The sequence below is a fragment of the Chroicocephalus ridibundus genome, chromosome 24, assembly GCF_963924245.1.
Source record: "Chroicocephalus ridibundus chromosome 24, bChrRid1.1, whole genome shotgun sequence".
NCBI lineage: Eukaryota > Metazoa > Chordata > Aves > Charadriiformes > Laridae > Chroicocephalus > Chroicocephalus ridibundus.
Genome location: NC_086307.1, coordinates 3,520,645 through 3,539,493, shown reverse-complemented (window position 1 = coordinate 3,539,493; position 18,849 = coordinate 3,520,645). Strand labels below are relative to the sequence as shown.

At 68.6% G+C, this 18,849-nt stretch overlaps 2 protein-coding genes across 4 annotated transcripts; both read right to left on the bottom strand.

Moving 5' to 3' along the window:
* Positions 1–2,184: 2,184 nt before the first annotated feature.
* Positions 2,185–11,801, bottom strand: DTX3 (deltex E3 ubiquitin ligase 3). 2 transcript variants are annotated; one of them, XM_063359071.1, is made up of 5 exons: positions 11,664–11,801; positions 10,615–10,682; positions 9,005–9,680; positions 4,417–4,634; positions 2,185–2,489 (listed from the first exon to the last, which is right to left on the bottom strand). In XM_063359071.1, exons 1-5 carry the CDS (start codon positions 11,664–11,666, stop codon positions 2,414–2,416), a joined length of 1,041 nt encoding a protein of 346 aa, XP_063215141.1. In that variant the 5' UTR covers positions 11,667–11,801; the 3' UTR covers positions 2,185–2,413. The 2 variants fall into 2 exon arrangements, with proteins under 2 accessions (XP_063215141.1, XP_063215142.1); XM_063359072.1 differs by having other exon boundaries at positions 2,186–2,489; positions 9,005–9,699.
* A 643-nt stretch (positions 11,802–12,444) lies between these two features.
* Positions 12,445–18,849, bottom strand: PIP4K2C (phosphatidylinositol-5-phosphate 4-kinase type 2 gamma). 2 transcript variants are annotated; one of them, XM_063359238.1, is made up of 10 exons: positions 18,555–18,849; positions 18,235–18,332; positions 18,015–18,111; positions 17,775–17,915; positions 17,542–17,688; positions 17,390–17,428; positions 14,743–14,856; positions 13,546–13,798; positions 13,364–13,467; positions 12,445–12,895 (listed from the first exon to the last, which is right to left on the bottom strand). In XM_063359238.1, exons 1-10 carry the CDS (start codon positions 18,846–18,848, stop codon positions 12,815–12,817), a joined length of 1,368 nt encoding a protein of 455 aa, XP_063215308.1. In that variant the 5' UTR covers position 18,849; the 3' UTR covers positions 12,445–12,814. The 2 variants fall into 2 exon arrangements, with proteins under 2 accessions (XP_063215308.1, XP_063215309.1); XM_063359239.1 differs by lacking the exons at positions 12,445–12,895; positions 13,364–13,467 and having other exon boundaries at positions 13,552–13,798; positions 14,619–14,856.

The following is an 18,849-nucleotide window of genomic DNA, read 5'->3' as shown; positions in this document are numbered from 1 at the left end:
TGGGTCGCCCCCATGGGCCCACCACCCGGGGGTACCCCCAAGTGTTACCACCCAAGGTCACCCCCCCATGGGCAACCACCATGGGCCACCACCCGTGGGCTACCACCCATGGGGGTAACGGCCGTGGGTCGCCCCCGTGGGCCACCACCCGGGGTACCCCCATGTGTTACCACTCAAGGTCACCCCCCCCCGTGTGCCACCACCTAGGGGCCACCACCATGGGCCGGCAGCCCTGTGAGCCACCACACGGGGGCAACCACCGTGGGCCACCCCCCAGGGGTACCCCCATGTGCCACCACCCATGGGCCACCATCACGGGGCCACCACGGGGACAGCGCCCACCCTGGAGCCCCCCCCCCCCCCCCCCCCCCCCCCCCCGCGCTGTGTTTTTAGCTCTTTTGTACTTTTGGGGGGGGGGGGTGGGGGCGGTGACGGGGGGGGTGGTGGCGGGGGGACACCCCCCCCCCTCCCAGGGGACACCGGCGTCCGGGTTGCCCCCCCCTTTTCTGTCGTGTCCCCCCCCCCCCCCCCCCGCCTCCCCGAGACTCCGTTTTCTATTGTACAGCCCCTCCCCCCGCGCTGCCGCCAGCATTTTTGTGCCAAGTCTCGGCCCCCCCCCGACCCCCACCGGGACCCCCCTACCCCCCCCCCCCCCCCCACCCCGGCCCCGGGGCTGGGCTGAGGGAGGGGCTGCCCCCCCCCCTCCGCCCCCCCCCGCCCTTTTTCTACCCAATGGACGGTGAGATTTAACCAGACTGAAATCGCCTCTTTCTTCCGAAAAAAAACGAGGGGGGGGGGGGGGGGGGGGGGAGGGGGGAAGCCCCGCCCCGCTTAGGCCCCGCCCCTCAGCCGACGCCCCACCGCTTAGCCCCGCCCCCTCAAGCATCACGCCCGCGTCGTAGCCCCGCCCCTTTCTCCAAGCCACGCCCCCTACAGCACCACGCTCGTGTCCATGCCGTAGCCCCGCCCCTCCTCTTAGCCCCGCCCCCTTAAGCCCCCGCTCCCACTTCTTGTCCCCCGCCCCTTTCCTCAAGCCCCGCCCCTCGTCTTAGCCCCGCCCCTTCTCGCCTTAGCCCCGCCCCTTAAAGCAACACGTTCGTGTTGTGGCCCCGCCCCTTTCTTCAAGCCCGCCCCCTCCCCTCCTGTTCAGCCCCGTGGGGACACGGCGGGGGGGGGGACGACGACACGTGGCGGGGGGGGGGGGGGTGTGTCCCATGGGTGGGGGTCCCCGTGGGGGGGGACGGGACGGGGTTGGGGGTTCCCAGGGCTGGGGGGGGGGTTCGGGTCGGAGGCGTCAGCTCTCAGGGCTGCAGGGTCGGGGCGGGGGGGACACGACACTGGTGATGGGAGTCCCATGTCCCCCCCACTCTGTCCCCCGAGTGGGGTGGGTGAGGGGGCACCCAGGGTCCCCCCCTTCCTGCTGGGGCCCCATCCGGGGTGTAAGAGCCCCGCGGGCCACCTCGATGTCCCCATCGTGGGTCCCACCCTGGTGGCCCATCCCAATGGCCCCATCCCAATGGGCCACCTCAGCGCCCCCCCCCACAGTGTGCCCCCCCCCCCACACCGCCCCATCGCGGCGTCCCCATCCCAGTGTCCCCAGTCCCAACACCCTCATCCTGCTGTGACAGCCCAGTGTCCCCAGCTCAGGTCACAGCCCAGTGTCCCAGCTCCATGTCCCCATCCCGGCGTCCCATCCCAGCATCCCAGTCCAGAGGCCCATCCTGGTGTCCCCAATCTGATGTCCCCCATCCCAGTGTCCCCAGCCCCCTCCCAATGTCCTCATCCCAGTGTCCCCAGCCCCCATCCCAGTGTCCCCAGCCAGTGTCCCCAGCCCTGTCCCAGTGTCCCCCAGCCCTGTCCCAATGCCCCCCTCCCAGTGTCCCCAGCCCTGTCCCAGTGTCCCCATCCCAGTGTCCCCAGCCCCATCCCGGTGTCCCTATGGGGTACGGCCCAGCCCACTCCCCCCATCCCAGCCCCCCCCCAGCCCCTGGTGCCCCCCTCCCCCCCCCCCGCTGTCCCCAGGGGTGGGGGACACCCCCTGCCCCCCCCACCCGGACACCCCTCGCAGCGTTGCATATTTTTATTGGATCAAAGTTACAGAACTGGGGAGGGGGGGGTGCGGGAGGGGGGGGGTAAAAATAAAAAATAAATTAACCCGCTGCCCCCCCCTTCCCCCCCCCCCCCCATACCCCATGGGGCACTGACCACCGGGGGGGAGGTGGGGGCAGGGGGCACAGGACCCCCCCCCCAGCCTGTCCGACCATCCTGGGGGGGCCGCGGGGGGGGGGGGTATGTACAGAGTGACGCCGTCTGTGGGGGGGCTGCGTGGCAAACACCCCCCCCTCACCTATCGGTGGGCCCTGGTGCCCCCCGGGGGGGCGGGGGGGGTGTCCCGCTGCCCCCCCCCCCAGGCTCAGTCCTCGGTGATGCCCTTGGCCCGCAGCTCCTCCTGCACCCGGGCGAGGTACGTGGGGTCAGGGTACCCGAACCTGGGAAGGGGGGGGGAACAGGTCAGGGTGAGCCCCCCCCCACGGCTGGGGGCTCCCCCCGGCAGCTCCCCGGCCATGCCAGGGGAAATGCCCCCCCCCCAAATTGTCATCCCAGGGTGATGCCCCCCCACCCCAGGCCCTATAGCAGGGGTGATATAACCCCCCCCAGCCCCCCATAACCTGTCCCTGGGGTGTCCCCCCCCCCTTGCCAAGGGTGATGCCCCACCCGAGTCCCCCATAACCAGTCCCCAGGGTCCCCCCCCCACCTCACGCCTGTACCAGGGGTGATATAAATAACCCCCCCAAGTCCCCCATAACCTGTCCCTGGGGTGTCCCCCCCCCTTGCCAAGGGTGATGCCCCCCCCGAGTCCCCCATAACCAGTCCCCAGGGTGCCCCCCCCCACCTCAGGCCCGTACCAGGGGTGACATAACCCCCCCCAGTCCCCCATAACCAGTCCCCAGGGTGCCCCCCCCCACCTCACGCCCATACCAGGGGTGACATAACCCCCCCCCAGTCCCCCATAACCTGTCCCTGGGCTGCCCCCCAGCTCCCCCCCATACCAGGGGCCATGCCCCCCCCACCTCAGGCCCATACCAGGGCTGATATAACCCCCCCCCAGCCCCCCATAACCTGTCCCTGGGGTGTCCCCCCCCCCTTGCCAAGGGTGATGCCCCCCCCGAGTCCCCCATAACCAGTCCCCAGGGTCCCCCCCCACCTCAGGCCCGTACCAGGGGTGACATAACCCCCCCCCAGTCCCCCATAACCTGTCCCTGGGGTGCCCCCCAGCTCCCCCCCATACCAGGGGCGATGCCCCCCCCACCTCAGGCCCATACCAGGGCTGATATAACCCCCCCCCAGCCCCCCATAACCTGTCCCCTGGGTCCCCCCCCCACCCCAGGCCCATAGCAGGGGTGATATACCCCCCCCAGTCCCCCATAACCTGTCCCTGGGGTGTCCCCCCCCTTGCCAAGGGTGATGCCCCCCCCGAGTCCCCCATAACCAGTCCCCAGGGTGCCCCCCCCCACCTCAGGCCCGTACCAGGGGTGACATAACCCCCCCCCAGTCCCCCATAACCTGTCCCTGGGGTGTCCCCCCGCCTTGCCAAGGGTGATGCCCCCCCCAGTCCCCCATAACCAGTCCCCAGGGTGCCCCCCCACCTCACACCCATACCAGGGGTGACATAACCCCCCCCAGTTCCCCATAACCTGTCCCCAGGGTGCCCCCCCCCACCTCAGGCCCGTACCAGGGGTGACATAACCCCCCCCCAGTCCCCCATAACCTGTCCCTGGGCTGCCCCCCAGCTCCCCCCCATACCAGGGGCCATGCCCCCCCCACCTCAGGCCCATACCAGGGCTGATATAACCCCCCCCCAGCCCCCCATAACCTGTCCCCAGGGTGCCCCCCCCCACCTCACGCCTGTACCAGGGGTGATATAAATAACCCCCCCCAGTCCCCCATAACCTGTCCTGGGGTGTCCCCCCCCCTTGCCAAGGGTGATGCCCCCCCCGAGTCCCCCATAACCAGTCCCCAGGGTGTCCCCCCCCACCTCAGGCCCATACCAGGGGTGACATAACCCCCCCCAGTCCCCCATAACCTGTCCCTGGGCTGCCCCCCAGCTCCCCCCCATACCAGGGGCGATGCCCCCCCCACCTCAGGCCCATACCAGGGCTGATATAACCCCCCCCCAGCCCCCCATAACCTGTCCCTGGGGTGTCCCCCCCCCTTGCCAAGGGTGATGCCCCCCCCGAGTCCCCCATAACCAGTCCCCAGGGTCCCCCCCCACCTCAGGCCCGTACCAGGGGTGACATAACCCCCCCCCGAGTCCCCCATAACCTACCCCCAGGGTGCTCCCCAGCTCCCCCCCCCCCCCCCCGCCATTCCCAGGGGTGATGCCCCCCCCCGCCCCCGGGGTGCCCCCCCCCGTACAGCTGGGGCCCGCCGGTGCAGTTGGTCTTGTGGTGGATGTCGTTCCAGGTGATGACGTTGGCGCGGCCCGTGGTCATGGAGGTGCCCACGGTGAAGGTGAGGCGCTGGGCGAAGGCCTTGCGGAACAGCCCCAGCACCTTGTTGCCCTCGGGGCAGTCGGGCAAGTAGGCGACGCGGGTGGTGCCGGGGTAACGCACCCCCGGGTTGGGGTGCTCCACCTGCGGGGGGGGGCGGGATATGGCAAAAGGCGTGGCGGGGGGGTCACGGTGGGGCAGGAGGGATGGGATGGGATGGGGGGATTGGGGTCTGGGGGGGACCCAGGGGGGTTTGGGGGCACCCAGGGGTACCCAGCAGCTTTTAGGGGGACCCAGGCGGGGACAGTGACACCCAGCGGGGTTTGGGGGTACCAGGGGGGACAGTGACACCCAGGGGTGGGGGGATTTGGGGGGTTTGGGGGCACCCAGGGGTACCCAGCAGCTTTTAGGGGGACCCAGGGGGGGACAGTGACACCCAGGGGGGGACAGTGACACCCAGCAGCTTTTAGGGGGACCCAGGGGGGGACAGTGACACCCAGGGGGGGACAGTGACACCCAGCAGCGTTTGGGGGTACCAGGGGGGACAGTGACACCCAGGGGGGTTTGGGGGCACCCAGGGGTACCCAGCAGCTTTTAGGGGGACCCAGGGGGGGACAGTGACACCCAGGGGGGGACAGTGACACCCAGCAGCGTTTGGGGGTACCAGGGGGGACAGTGACACCCAGGGGTGGGGGGGTTTGGGGGCACCCAGGGGTACCCAGCAGCTTTTAGGGGGACCCAGGGGGGGACAGTGACACCCAGGGGGGGACAGTGACACCCAGCAGCTTTTAGGGGGACCCAGGGGGGGACAGTGACACCCAGGGGGGGACAGTGACACCCAGCAGCGTTTGGGGGTACCAGGGGGGACAGTGACACCCAGGGGGGTTTGGGGGCACCCAGGGGTACCCAGCAGCTTTTAGGGGGACCCAGGGGGGGACAGTGACACCCAGGGGGGGACAGTGACACCCAGCAGCGTTTGGGGGTACCAGGGGGGACAGTGACACCCAGGGGTGGGGGGGTTTGGGGGCACCCAGGGGTACCCAGCAGCTTTTAGGGGGACCCAGGGGGGGACAGTGACACCCAGGGGGGGACAGTGACACCCAGCAGCTTTTAGGGGGACCCAGGGGGGGACAGTGACACCCAGGGGGGGACAGTGACACCCAGCAGCGTTTGGGGGTACCAGGGGGGACAGTGACACCCAGGGGTGGGGGGGTTTTGGGGGTTTGGGGGCACCCAGGGGTACCCAGCAGCTTTTAGGGGGACCCAGGGGGGGACAGTGACACCCAGGGGGGGACAGTGACACCCAGCAGCGTTTGGGGGTACCAGGGGGGACAGTGACACCCAGGGGTGGGGGGGTTTGGGGGTTTGGGGGCACCCAGGGGTACCCAGCAGCTTTTGGGGGGACCCAGGGGGGGACAGTGACACCCAGCCCAGGGGGGACAGTGACACCCAGGGGGGTTTGGGGGGGACCCAGGGGGGACAGTGACACCCAGGGGACTCAGGAGTGCAGGGCTGGGTGGGGGGCACCCAGCAGAGTTTGGGGGTACCCGGGGGGACAGTGACACCCAGGGGGACAGTGACACCCAGCTCAGGGGGGACAGTGACACCCAGGGGGGTTTGGGGGCACCCAGAGGGGACAGTGATACCCAGCAGGGTTTGGGGGCACTTAGGGGTCCCCAGGAGGGTCTGGGGGGGACGCAGGGGGGACAGTGACACCCAGGGGGGTTTGGGGACACCCAAGGGGTACCAGTGACACCCATCAAGTTTTGGGGTCACCCAAGGGTGCTGGGGCCACCAGGGTGGGGGGACACCCATCGGGTTTTGGGGGCACTCAGGGAGCCGATGACACCCAGCAGGGTTTGGGGGTGCCCAAGGGTGCTGGGGGCACTCGGGGGCACCCAGTGGGGTTTGGGGATGCCCAAGGGGACCAGGGGAGGGGACACCCAAGGGGTACCAGTGACACCCACCAAGCCTTGGGGTCACCCAAGGGTGCTGGGGACACCGCATTGGGGGGACACCCATTGGGTTTTGGGGGCACCCAGGGGTGCCAGTGACACCCATCAAGTCTTGGGGTCACCCAAGGGTGCTGGGGCCACTGGATTGGGGGTCCACCCATCAGGTTTTGGGGTCACCCAAGGGTGCTGGAACCACCAGGTTGGGTCGGGGGGACACCCATCGGGTTTTGGGGACACCCAAGGGGTACCAGTGACACCCACCAAGTCTTGGGGTCACCCAAGGGTGCTGGGGCCACCGGGTTGGGTCGGGGGGACACCCATCAGGTTTTGGGGTCACCCAAGGGTGCTGGGGCCACTGGATTGGGGGTCCACCCATCGGGTTTTGGGGTCACCCAAGGGTGCTGGAACCACCAGGTTGGGTCGGGGGGACATCCGCCAAGTCTTGGGGTCACCCAAGGGTGCTGGGGCCACTGGATTGGGGGTCCACCCATCGGGTTTTGGGGTCACCCAAGGGTGCTGGAACCACCAGGTTGGGTCGGGGGGACACCCATCAGGTTTTGGGGTCACCCAAGGGTGATGGGGCCATCGGGTTGGGTCAGGGGGACACCCATCGGGTTTTGGGGACACCCAAGGGGTACCAGTGACACCCACCAAGTCTTGGGGTCACCCAAGGGTGCTGGGGCCACCGGGTTGGGTCGGGGGGACACCCATCAGGTTTTGGGGTCACCCAAGGGTGCTGGGGCCACTGGATTGGGGGTCCACCCATCAGGTTTTGGGGTCACCCAAGGGTGCTGGAACCACCAGGTTGGGTCAGGGGGACACCCATCAGGTTTGGGGTCACCCAAGGGTGATGGGGCCATCGGGTTGGGTCAGGGGGACACCCATCGGGTTTTGGGGACACCCAAGGGGTACCAGTGACACCCACCAAGTCTTGGGGTCACCCAAGGGTGCTGGGGCCACCGGGTTGGGTCGGGGGGACACCCATCAGGTTTTGGGGTCACCCAAGGGTGCTGGGGCCACTGGATTGGGAGTCCACCCATCAGGTTTTGGGGTCACCCAAGGGTGCTGGGGCCACTGGATTGGGGGTCCACCCATCGGGTTTTGGGGTCACCCAAGGGTGCTGGAACTACCAGGTTGGGTCGGGGGGACACCCGCCAAGTCTTGGGGTCACCCAAGGGTGCTGGGGCCACCGGGTTGGGTCGGGGGGACACCCATCAGGTTTTGGGGTCACCCAAGGGTGCTGGGGCCACTGGATTGGGGGTCCACCCATCGGGTTTTGGGGTCACCCAAGGGTGCTGGAACCACCAGGTTGGGTCAGGGGGACACCCATTGGGTTTTGGGGACACCCAAGGGGTACCAGTGACACCCATCAAGTCTTGGGGTCACCCAAGGGTGCTGGGGCCACTGGATTGGGGGTCCACCCATCGGGTTTTGGGGTCACCCAAGGGTGCTGGAACCACCAGGTTGGGTCGGGGGGACACCCATCAGGTTTTGGGGTCACCCAAGGGCGATGGGGCCATCGGGTTGGGTCAGGGGGACACCCATCGGGTTTTGGGGACACCCAAGGGGTACCAGTGACACCCACCAAGTCTTGGGGTCACCCAAGGGTGCTGGGGCCACCGGGTTGGGTCGGGGGGACACCCATCAGGTTTTGGGGTCACCCAAGGGTGCTGAGGCCACTGGATTGGGGGTCCACCCATCGGGTTTTGGGGTCACCCAAGGGTGCTGGAACCACCAGGTTGGGTCGGGGGGACACCCATCAGGTTTTGGGGTCACCCAAGGGCGATGGGGCCATCGGGTTGGGTCAGGGGGACACCCATTGAGTTTTGGGGACACCCAAGGGGTACCAGTGACACCCACCAAGTCTTGGGGTCACCCAAGGGTGCTGGGGCCACCGGGTTGGGTCGGGGGGACACCCATCAGGTTTTGGGGTCACCCAAGGGTGCTGGGGCCACTGGATTGGGGGTCCACCCATCGTGTTTTGGGGTCACCCAAGGGTGCTGGAACCACCAGGTTGGGTCGGGGGGACACCCATCAGGTTTTGGGGTCACCCAAGGGTGCTGGGGCCACTGGATTGGGGGTCCACCCATCGGGTTTTGGGGTCACCCAAGGGTGCTGGAACCACCAGGTTGGGTCAGGGGGACACCCATTGGGTTTTGGGGACACCCAAGGGGTACCAGTGACACCCACCAAGTCTTGGGGTCACCCAAGGGTGCTGGGGCCACTGGATTGGGGGTCCACCCATCGGGTTTTGGGGTCACCCAAGGGTGCTGGAACCACCAGGTTGGGTCGGGGGGACACCCATCAGGTTTTGGGGTCACCCAAGGGAGATGGGGCCATCGGGTTGGGTCAGGGGGACACCCATTGAGTTTTGGGGACACCCAAGGGGTACCAGTGACACCCACCAAGTCTTGGGGTCACCCAAGGGTGCGGGGGCCACTGGATTGGGGGTCCACCCATCGGGTTTTGGGGTCACCCAAGGGTATTGGGGCCACCGGGTTGGGGGGGGGACACCCATTGGGTTTTGGGGGCGCCCAGAGGGTGCCGGTGCCATCTTACCCCCTGGACGCCGGGCGGGAAGACGTACTGGATGATGATGGTGCCGAACTTCTCGTAGCCGGGCAGGAGGAGGCCGGCGTCGCGGGTGACCAGCATGCGGCCGTTGGGGGGCTGGTTGCCCACCAGTTGCCCGTAGAAGCGGCCGCACATGGGACAGGCCGTTTTCACCTGCAGCGCCCGGGTGATGCAGTCCTCGCAGAAGGAATGCCGGCATTTCTCCAAGGTTTTCATCTTCTGGATCTCCCCCAGGCAGATGGGACATTGCCGCTCGGGTTCTTCATCCCGGGAAGAACCCGCCATCGCTCCCGAACCCCCCCCGCCGCCGCGGCCCCCCGCTGGCCCCCGGCCCCCCAAAGCGGGTCCGCCGGGCTCCAGGACGGCCACGCAGCCCACCAGCTCGCCGTGCCGTTGGTTTTTCTTCTTTAATTCTTTTTCCGTTTCTTTCAATAAAGCTTTGAGGGCTTTGCGGGCCGGGCAGAGCCCCCCGGGGGGGCCGGGGGGGGGCACGCAGAGCTGCAGGACGTAGATGTCGGAGGTTTCGCCGTCCACCATGATGCTGACCTTGGTCTCCTCCTTCAGGCGGGCCAGCTTGGCCGGGCTCTCCTTGGTCAAGAAGTCCCAGACCCGTTTGGAAACCGTCACTTTGTTCTTAGCGGCCCCCCCGCAGGCCGCCATCCTGGAGAGGACAAAGGACACTGCCGGAGGGGGGGGGGGGGGGGGGGCACCCCCCAGGGGTCAGAGACTGATGGCGGGGGCACCTAAGGGTGTCCCCACCCCACCCCTGGGGGGACACGGGAAGGGGAACTTTGCCCACCCCAAGGTGGCACCTGGAGGATTCAACCTGTGTTTCCCCCCCCCCCCCCGCCGTGTGTGGTCCCTCCCCCCAGGCTCAAAAATCGAGAGAGCTGAGGGGGGGTCACAGCCCTGCGACCCACGGCAGGGTTGGGGGGGGGGGCTGGGGAAAGGGGTGTCCCCCCCAACCTTGGTGGCACACGGGGAGGGGACATTTGCCCACCCCAAAGCGGCACCTCCAGGATTCAACCCGTGTCCCCCCCACTGTCCCCGCCCCCCCCCCCCCACCCCGGCTCAAAAATTGAGAGACCTGAGGGGGGGTCACAGCCCTGCGACCCACGGCGAGGTTGGAGGGGGCACCCCCTTCTCCAGACCCCCCTCCCCCTTAGTGGGACACATGGAAGGGACATTTGCCCACGCCAAGGTGGCACCTCAAGGATTCAACCTCTGTGTCCCCCCCCCGGCTCAAAAACTGAGCTGAAGGTGGGGGGGGCTCACAGCCCTGCAACCCACGGCGAGGTTGGGGGGGCACCCCCTTCCTAAGCCCCCCCCCCCCTTAGTGGGACACGGGGAGGGGACGTTTGCCCACCCCAAGGTGGCACCTCAAGGATTAGTCGCCCCCCCAAGGGGGGGTCACAGCCCTGTGACTCCCGGGGGGGGTCACAGCCAGGTTTGGGGCACCCCTTAATTACCCCCCTGCCCCCCCGCCCTCCCCCAGGGGGAGAAGCCAGGAGTGGGAGGACCCCAGGGCGGGTCCCCATTCCCCTGGGGGGGGTCCCCAGGCCCGGGGGGGGGGGGGCCGGGGGGGTGTCACCCACCTGGTGAGCCCATGGGGGACAGCAGGAGCCGGAGGTGCCAGCGGATCAGCGGAGCCACAAGCCACAGGCTGGGGGGGGGACGGGGACGACACACACACAGGGGGAGTCACCCGAGGCGGCGGGAGGGGGGGGGGGGGGGGCAGCCCCCCCCAAAACAGACCTGACACCCCCCCCAAAAGGATCCCGACCCCCCCTGGGAGACCTTACAATAATGATGGCAGCGTAACCCCCGCCATGTCCCCAGGAGACCCTACAATAACAAACAGGCCCAGTGTGTGCGTCCCCCCCCCCCAGGAGAATTTTGGGGGGGGGGGGTTTACAAGCTCCTCGGCGCCCCCCCAAACCCCTTCAGCACCCCGGGATTGGGGGGGGGAGGGGGGGGGGGCAGGTTGTTTACCCAACCCTAGATGGGGGGGGGGGGGGGGGGGGGGGTCCCCACTGCTGGGGACGGGGGTGAGGGGGGGGCAGGGAGCGTCAGAGCAGATGCTGCCCCCCCCCCGGTAGGGGGTCACACGCCCTCCCCCACCCCCCCCCAAGAGCTTCACGGGGGGCTCCGTGCAGGATGGGCGGGGGGGGGGGGGGGCAGGTTGGAGCCCGGGGGGGTCCGGACAGGCTTGGGGACATCTGGGGGGGCAGGATCGGGCCCGGGGGGTCCGGACAGGCCCGGGAACGTCTGGGGGGGGCAGGATGGGGCCCGGGGGGGCCGGGCAGGCCCGGGGACACCTGGGGGGGCAGACTGGGGCCCGGGGGGGGGACACAGGGGGGCAGGTTTGGGCCTGGGGGGGGAAGATTTGGGCCCGGGGGGATCGGTCCAGGCCCGGGGGGGGGAATGTCTCCGGATGGGGACAACGGCCAGGCCCGGGACGGGGAGAGCCCCGTTACCGGGGTCCTGGATGGGCCGCTCGGTAGAGGCCGGGCCGAGGAGGCCGGTGCAGGCCGGGCCCGGCGGTGCCGGTAACGGGGCAGGGAGGGGGCCCGCGCCCCCCGCTTCCCCCCCAACTCCCCCCACGGACCTTCACGCACACCTCCCCCCCCCTCCCTGGACCCACCATCGCCGGGCGGCCGCAGCATGGCGGGGGCGGGGGCGGCGCGGCCGGACCGGGGCGGCGGCGGTGGCGGCGACGGCGGCGGGGGGGGGAACGGAGCTTGCCCGGAGCTGCCGCGCGTCACGTGACCGCGCGGGGCGGGGCCGCCATGGCAACGGGGCGGGGGACCATGGCAACGGCGCGAGCCCACGGCGGGAGGGGAAGGAGCGCGGAGAGCGTCGCTATGGCAACGGCGCGGGAGGACGGGGAGGGTGGGGCTTGGGGAGCGGGGCTGGGCCATCTGGAAGTGGGCGGGGTCACAGGGTAAAGGGGCGGGGTCATATGGGAAAGGGGGCGGAGCCAAGAAGAACGGTGCACGCGCCGAGGGGTTCCGGGGGCGTCCCCGGTAACGCGGAGGAGGCGGAAAGGTTCCGGGGGGGGGGCGGTCCGGGGGGGTCCCCGCTAATGGGGCAGAGCCGGGTCCGGTTCAATAATTTATTTCTCAGTACACAGTGGAGGGGGGGGAAGAAGATGGGGGGGCCCCCCTGCCCTTGTGGGGGGGCCCCGCTGGTCACGGGAGGGGGACACCCCCTTGTATGGGGGGGGGGGGGGGGCTGTCTCACCCCCCCAGGGCCCTGCCCCCCCCGCCCTGTCGGGGGTCATACAGGGCTGGGGTCCCCCCCATGGGAACTGGGGTCACCCCTGGGGGCTGTAGTAAAAGAGGGGAGGGCTCTGGTGCCCCCCTCGGGTCCCACATATTGAGGGGGGGGGCAAGAAATGACCCCCCCCCCCCCCCCCCGGCCTGGCTCAAAAGGGGGGGGCAGGGTTGCACCCTTCTCCTCAGGGGGGGGGCCCTCACCCTGGAGCAAGTAGTGTTTGATTCCCCCCCCAACATTTGGGGGGGGAGCGGGGGGGGGGCAGAAAGGTCCCAGGTCCCCCTGTAGTTGGGGGGGGGGGGGAGAAGCCCCAAACCACCCCCCCGATGCCCCCCCCTCAAATAAAGTTAAGGCACTTGAGTAGCAAAGCCCCCTGCTGGGGTGGGGGGAGCTGCTGGGGGGGGGGAGGTAAGGGGTGGCTGTGCATGCCGGGGGCGGGGGGGGGCAGCACACCCCAGGGGGGGCGCAGCATACCCCGGGGGGGGGGTATTCTTGGTCCGGGGGGGGCCTCCCCCCTCCCTAGGCGAAGATGTTGGTGATGAAGTCGAGGAAGCGCTTGGCGTATTGCTCGGGATGCACTGTGGAGATCTCCGCTCCTGCCTGGGGGGGCGGGGGGGCGTAGGGTCAGACAACCCCCCCTCGGACCCCCCCAGCACCGCCAGCCCCCCCCCCCCAGCACCACCCACACCCCCCAGGACCCCCAACACCCCCCCTTTCCCCCAACAAGACTGCCCCCCCCAAACCTTGCCAGGGACAAGCTCCCCCCCCGCTGCGTGTGTGTGTGTCCCTATAGAACAGCCCCCCCCACTAAAACAGCCCCCCCCACTAAAACAGCCCCCCCCACTAAAACAGCCCCCCCCCAATAAAACAGCCCCCCCCCAATAAAACAGCCCCCCCCCATCCCTTCCTTCTTCCACCCCAACAGGGCTCCAACCACCCCACTCCTCCCAAAAATAAGGGGGGGGGGGGAGGAGAGCACCCTGCCAATCGCCCCCACAAATTAAAGGTGGGGGGGGGGCGCCACCTGCCAGCCCCCCCCCCCCCCCATTTTGGGGTGCCCCCCCTTACCCCGTGCTTGACGGTCTTGGCCGCGTGCGCCGCCTTCTTGCGGGCGTCGTACTGGGTGAGGACGTCGATCAGCCCCATGAAATAGACCTCGCGCCGGGGGGCGGCTTGGAGTGGGGGGGGGGGGACAAGTTAGGTCTGGGGTGTGCCCCCCACACCCCCCCCCCCCAAATCACCCCACTCACCTTCGGTGCCGCGGAGGGCGTAGACGTCGACGTAGGGGTCGAAGTCGCCGGGGCCGAGGGGGCGGTGGGAGTTGAGGTAGCTGCCGATGCCCTCGGGGGAGGTCCCGTAGGAGCCCACCCCCACCGCGGCCCCCCCCTCATCGCCCCCCCCTTCTTCTTCCTCCACCTCCTCCTCCTCCTCCTGCTCCGCCCGCCCCACCTCGTGGATCCCCAGCAGCAGGCTGTAGTCCATGATCTTCAGCTGCACCAGGAACTGGGGGGGGGGGGGGGGGAACCAGGAGGTCACTTGGGGTGGGGGGACACCAAGGGGTCACCTGGCGTAGGGTCAACCCAGCCCAGGGGTCTCTCGGGGTGGGGGGGCCACCAGGAGGTGACTTGGGCTGGGGGGCACCCAACCAGGGGTTCACTTGGGGTGGGGGGCACCCAACCAAGGGGTCACCCGGGGTAGGGTCAACCCAGCCAAGGGGTCTCCTGGGGGGGGGTCAACCCAACCAGGGCTTCCTTTGGGGTGGGGGGACACCAACGGGTCACCTGGGGCGGGGGGGTTAACCAATCAAGGGGTCACTTGGGGTGGAGGGCACCCAACCAAGGGGTCACCTGGTGTAGAGTCAACCCAGCCAAGGGGTCTCTCGGGGTGGGGGGGCCACCAGGAGGTGACTTGGGCTGGGGGGCACCCAACCAGGGGTTCACTTGGGGTGGAGGGCACCCAACCAAGGGGTCACCCGGGGTAGGGTCAACCCAGCCAAGGGGTCTCCTGGGGGGGGGTCAACCCAACCAGGGGTTCCTTTGGGGTGGGGGGACACCAACGGGTCACCTGGGGCGGGGGGGTTAACCAATCAAGGGGTCACTTGGGGTGGAGGGCACCCAACCAAGGGGTCACCTGGGGTAGGGTCAACCCAACTAGGGGTTCATTTGGGGTGGGGGGACACCAACGGGTCACCTGGGGGGGTGGGGGGTGGGGGTTAACCAATCAAGGGGTCACCTTGGGTGGGGGCCATCAGGGGGTCACTTGGGGTGGGGGGCACCCAACCAAGGGGTCTCTTGGGGTAGAGCCAACCCAACCAAGGGTTCACCTGGGGTGGGGGCAACCAGGAGATGACTCGGGGGGCCACCCAACCAGGGGGTCACTTGGGGTGGGGGGCACCCACAGAGATGGCCCGGGGCGGGGGGTGCAGCCCCCCCCCCCGACTCCCCCACCTCCACGTCCCTCTTGAGCTTCTCCATGAAGTCCTTCTGGTCCTCCTCCCCCACGTAAACCTTCTCGTTCTTGTTCAGGAAGTCCATGTCCTTCAGGGTGGGCAGGTCCTTGCCCTGGAAGGGGTGGGGGGGGTACATGTGGGGCAGCCCCCCCAAACCCTCCAACTCAGGGAGGGGCAGCCAGGGAGGCCCAGGGATCAGCCCCCCCCACCCCCAGCATGGCCATGCCCACGGTGGGCAACCGGCGTGGGTCTGCACCAGTGCAACCCAGTGCCCCCAGCTCCTCCCAGTGCCCCCAGCTCCTCCCAGTGCCCCCCAGTGCAACCCAGTGCCCCCAGCACTGCCCAGTCCAACCCAGCTCCTCCCAGTGCAAACCAGCGCCCCCAGCGCTGCCCAGTCCAACCCAGCTCCTCCCAGTGCAAACCAGTGCCCCCAGCACTGCCCAGTACGAGCCACCTCCTCCCAGTGCAACCCAGTGCCCCCAGCTCCTCCCAGTCCAACCCAGTACCTCCCAAAGCAACCCAGTTCCTCCCAGTCCAACTCAGTGGCCCCCAGTGCAAACCAGTGCCCCCAGTACAACCCAGCTCCTCCCAGCTCCTCTCAGTCCAACCCAGTACCTCCCAGTCCAACCCAGTACCTCCCAGTCCAACCCAGTACCTCCCAGTGCCCCTCAGTGCAAACCAGTGCCCCCAGCACTGCCCAGTACGAGCCACCTCCTCCCAGTGCAACCCAGTGCCCCCAGCTCCTCCCAGTCCGACCCAGTACCTCCCAGTGCAAACCAGCGCTCCCACCACCACCCAGCGCCTCCCAGTGCAAACCAGTGCCCCCAGCGCTGCCCAGTCCAACCCAGCTCCTCCCAGTGCAAACCAGCGCCCCCAGCGCTGCCCAGTCCAACCCAGCTCCTCCCAGTGCAAACCAGCGCCCCCAGCGCTGCCCAGTCCAACCCAGCTCCTCCCAGTGCAAACCAGCGCCCCCAGCGCTGCCCAGTCCAACCCAGCTCCTCCCAGTGCAAACCAGCGCCCCCAGCGCTGCCCAGTACAACCCAGCTCCTCCCAGTGCAAACCAGTGCCCCCAGCTCCTCCCAGTCCAACTCAGTACCTCCCAAAGCAACCCAGTTCCTCCCAGTCCAACTCAGTGCCCCCCAGTGCAAACCAGTGCCCCCAGCACAACCCAGCTCCTCCCAGCTCCTCTCAGTCCAACCCAGTACCTCCCAGTCCAACCCAGTACCTCCCAGTGCCCCTCAGTGCAAACCAGTGCCCCCAGCACTGCCCAGTACGAGCCACCTCCTCCCAGTGCAACCCAGTGCCCCCAGCTCCTCCCAGTCCGACCCAGTACCTCCCAGTGCAAACCAGCGCTCCCAGCACCACCCAGCGCCTCCCAGTGCAACCCGGTGCCCACAGCACTACCCAGTGCAACCCAGCTCCTCCCAGTGTAAACCAGTGCCCCCAGCACTGCCCAGTCCAACCCAGCTCCTCCCAGTGCAAACCAGTGCCCCCAGCACTGCCCAGTACGAGCCACCTCCTCCCAGTGCAACCCAGTACCTCCCAGTCCAACCCAGTACCTCCCAGTGCCCCTCAGTGCAAACCAGTGCCCCCAGCGCTGCCCAGTACAACCCAGCTCCTCCCAGTGCAAACCAGTGCCCCCAGCTCCTCCCAATCCAACCCAGTACCTCCCAAAGCAACCCAGTTCCTCCCAGTCCAACTCAGTGCCCCCCAGTGCAAACCAGTGCCCCCAGCGCTGCCCAGCTCCTCCCAGCTCCTCTCAGTCCAACCCAGTACCTCCCAGTCCAACCCAGTACCTCCCAGTGCCCCTCAGTGCAAACCAGTGCCCCCAGCGCTGCCCAGTACAACCCAGCTCCTCCCAGTGCAAACCAGTGCCCCCAGCTCCTCCCAGTCTGACCCAGTACCTCCCAGTGCAAACCAGTGCCCCCAGCACTGCCCAGTACGAGCCACCTCCTCCCAGTGCAACCCAGTGCCCCCAGCTCCTCCCAGTCCGACCCAGTACCTCCCAGTGCAAACCAGCTCCCCCAGCACCACCCAGCGCCTCCCAGTGCAACCCGGTGCCCACAGCACTACCCAGTGCAACCCAGCTCCTCCCAGTGTAAACCAGTGCCCCCAGCGCTGCCCAGTCCAACCCAGCTCCTCCCAGTGCAAACCAGTGCCCCCAGCACTGCCCAGTACGAGCCACCTCCTCCCAGTGCAACCCAGTGCCCCCAGCTCCTCCCAGTCAAACCCAGTACCTCCCAAAGCAACCCAGTTCCTCCCAGTCCAACTCAGTGCCCCCCAGTGCAAACCAGTGCCCCCCAGTGCAACCCAGCTCCTCTCAGTCCAACCCAGTACCTCCCAGTGCCCCTCAGTGCAAACCAGTGCCCCCAGCACTGCCCAGTACGAGCCACCTCCTCCCAGTGCAACCCAGTGCCCCCAGCTCCTCCCAGTCCGACCCAGTACCTCCCAGTGCAAACCAGCGCCCCCAGCACCACCCAGCGCCTCCCAGTGCAACCCGGTGCCCACAGCACTACCCAGTGCAACCCGCTTCCTCCCAGTGCACACCAGTGCCCTCACTGAGCTGTCATTATTGGGGGGGTGGGGGTAACGAGACCCCCCCGCTCAAGCCTGGGGGGATGTCACAGCACCCCCAACCCCGGTACCTTCTCCTTGTCACTGGCCTCTCGGGACACGAGCGAGCCCTGCAGGGAGGGGGGAGGCAGATGTGAGGCGAGGCCATGGTGGGGGGTGGGGGGGTGGGGGTCCGGGCCCTCTGGGGCAGGGGTGGGGGGTCAGGAGGGCCCCCCCCTGTCACCTTCAGGTCGTATTTGCGGTGGACGGGGAGGCGGTGGCTGAACATGTTCCTCATGACGAGCAGGTAGGTCTCCTCGCTCTCCACGCTCACCCGGTACATCCCCAGGAAGCGCGGCAGCAGCGTGCTGCCGTGACACTGCACCACGTACTGGGGACACAGAGGACACGCGGTGACACGCGGGGACAGACGGCGAACCCCGTCCCCCTCCCCAGACCCCCTAAACCTCGCCGTACCTGGTGGTAGTGGGACAGGAGCCCGTGGACGTCGGCCACGTCCTCACTCGACAGCTCCTTCACCACCAAGGTGCGGTCGTAGGAGAGGAGGAAGCTCCGGTCGCTGCCTTCCCAGTGCGGGGGGCTCCGCGTCAGCGACACCTTTGGGGTGAAAAAGAAACAAACCACATAAAATTGGGGGGGGTCCCCCGAAGTGGGTCACGCACGGACCCCCGCCCCCCTTTGAGGCGTCACCCCCACCTGATAGTCCTGGTCGTCGATGCCGAAGCGCTCGCGGAGGTTGCGGAAGACTTGGGGACAGTATTCCTTGAACTTGAAGTGGCTGGGCAGGTTCTCCCTGAGGATTTTTGGGGGGGAAACGTGAGATTTCGGGCCTCTCCCCCCCCCCCCCCCTCCAATTCCCGGCGTGGGACCCCCCCCCCCGACTCGTGTGCGTGTGTGCGTCCCCCCCACCCCTCACCGGTTGAAGAGGTGGTTGTTGACCTTGATTTTGGAGCTGGCTTTGAAGTCGTCGGGCAGCAGCATGACGGGGAGGGGGACCTGGCTCAGCTCGTTGATCTGCGGAGGGACGGACACACACCCCCCCCCCCCACCGAAGTCACCCACCCGGTACAACGGCGACAACCGGGGCCCGTGAACCTCCCCCCCTCCCCGACGGTTGGGGGAACCCCACGGAGCGGGGGGGGGTGCGTTCACGGGCCCCGGGTGTCCCTCAGGCGGGGGGAAGCCCACGCGGGGAACGCGGCCTGTGAGGGCCGCTCCCGGTTCCCGGTCCCTCACCTGGTGGTTGACCCCCCAGGCCAGCACGGCCAGGAGCGGGTCGGCGGCCCGCGGCACCTTCACCCGCTGCGGCACGAACCGCTTCTGCTTCTTCTTCGTCTTGGTACGCGGTGCCGCCAGACCGGGCCCGGTCCCTGGTCCGGTCCCCGTCCCCGCTGCCGCCGCCATGGCCGCCGCTTCCGCCCGCCCGGCCCCGTCGCGGCGCCGGAAGCCGGAAGCCAGCCGCCGGAAGCCGGAAGTCGCCTGCCGGAAGTCGCCTGGGGACGGGCTCCCGACGCGCTCCGAGCCCCACATC

Coding starts and splice junctions, on each gene's coding strand:
- PIP4K2C (XM_063359238.1), bottom strand. CDS start 18,848: ATGTGGGGCTCGGAGCGCGTCGGGAGCCCGTCCCCAGGCGACTTCCGG. Junction 18,333..18,554: donor CCTGGGGGGTCAACCACCAG/GTGAGGGACCGG, acceptor GTCCCTCCGCAG/ATCAACGAGCTGAGCCAGGT. Junction 18,112..18,234: donor AACAACCACCTCTTCAACCG/GTGAGGGGTGGG, acceptor AAAAATCCTCAG/GGAGAACCTGCCCAGCCACT.
- DTX3 (XM_063359071.1), bottom strand. Junction 4,635..9,004: donor TCCCGCCCGGCGTCCAGGGG/GTAAGATGGCAC, acceptor CCCCCCCCGCAG/GTGGAGCACCCCAACCCGGG. Junction 2,490..4,416: donor TGCACCGGCGGGCCCCAGCT/GTACGGGGGGGG, acceptor CCCCCTTCCCAG/GTTCGGGTACCCTGACCCCA.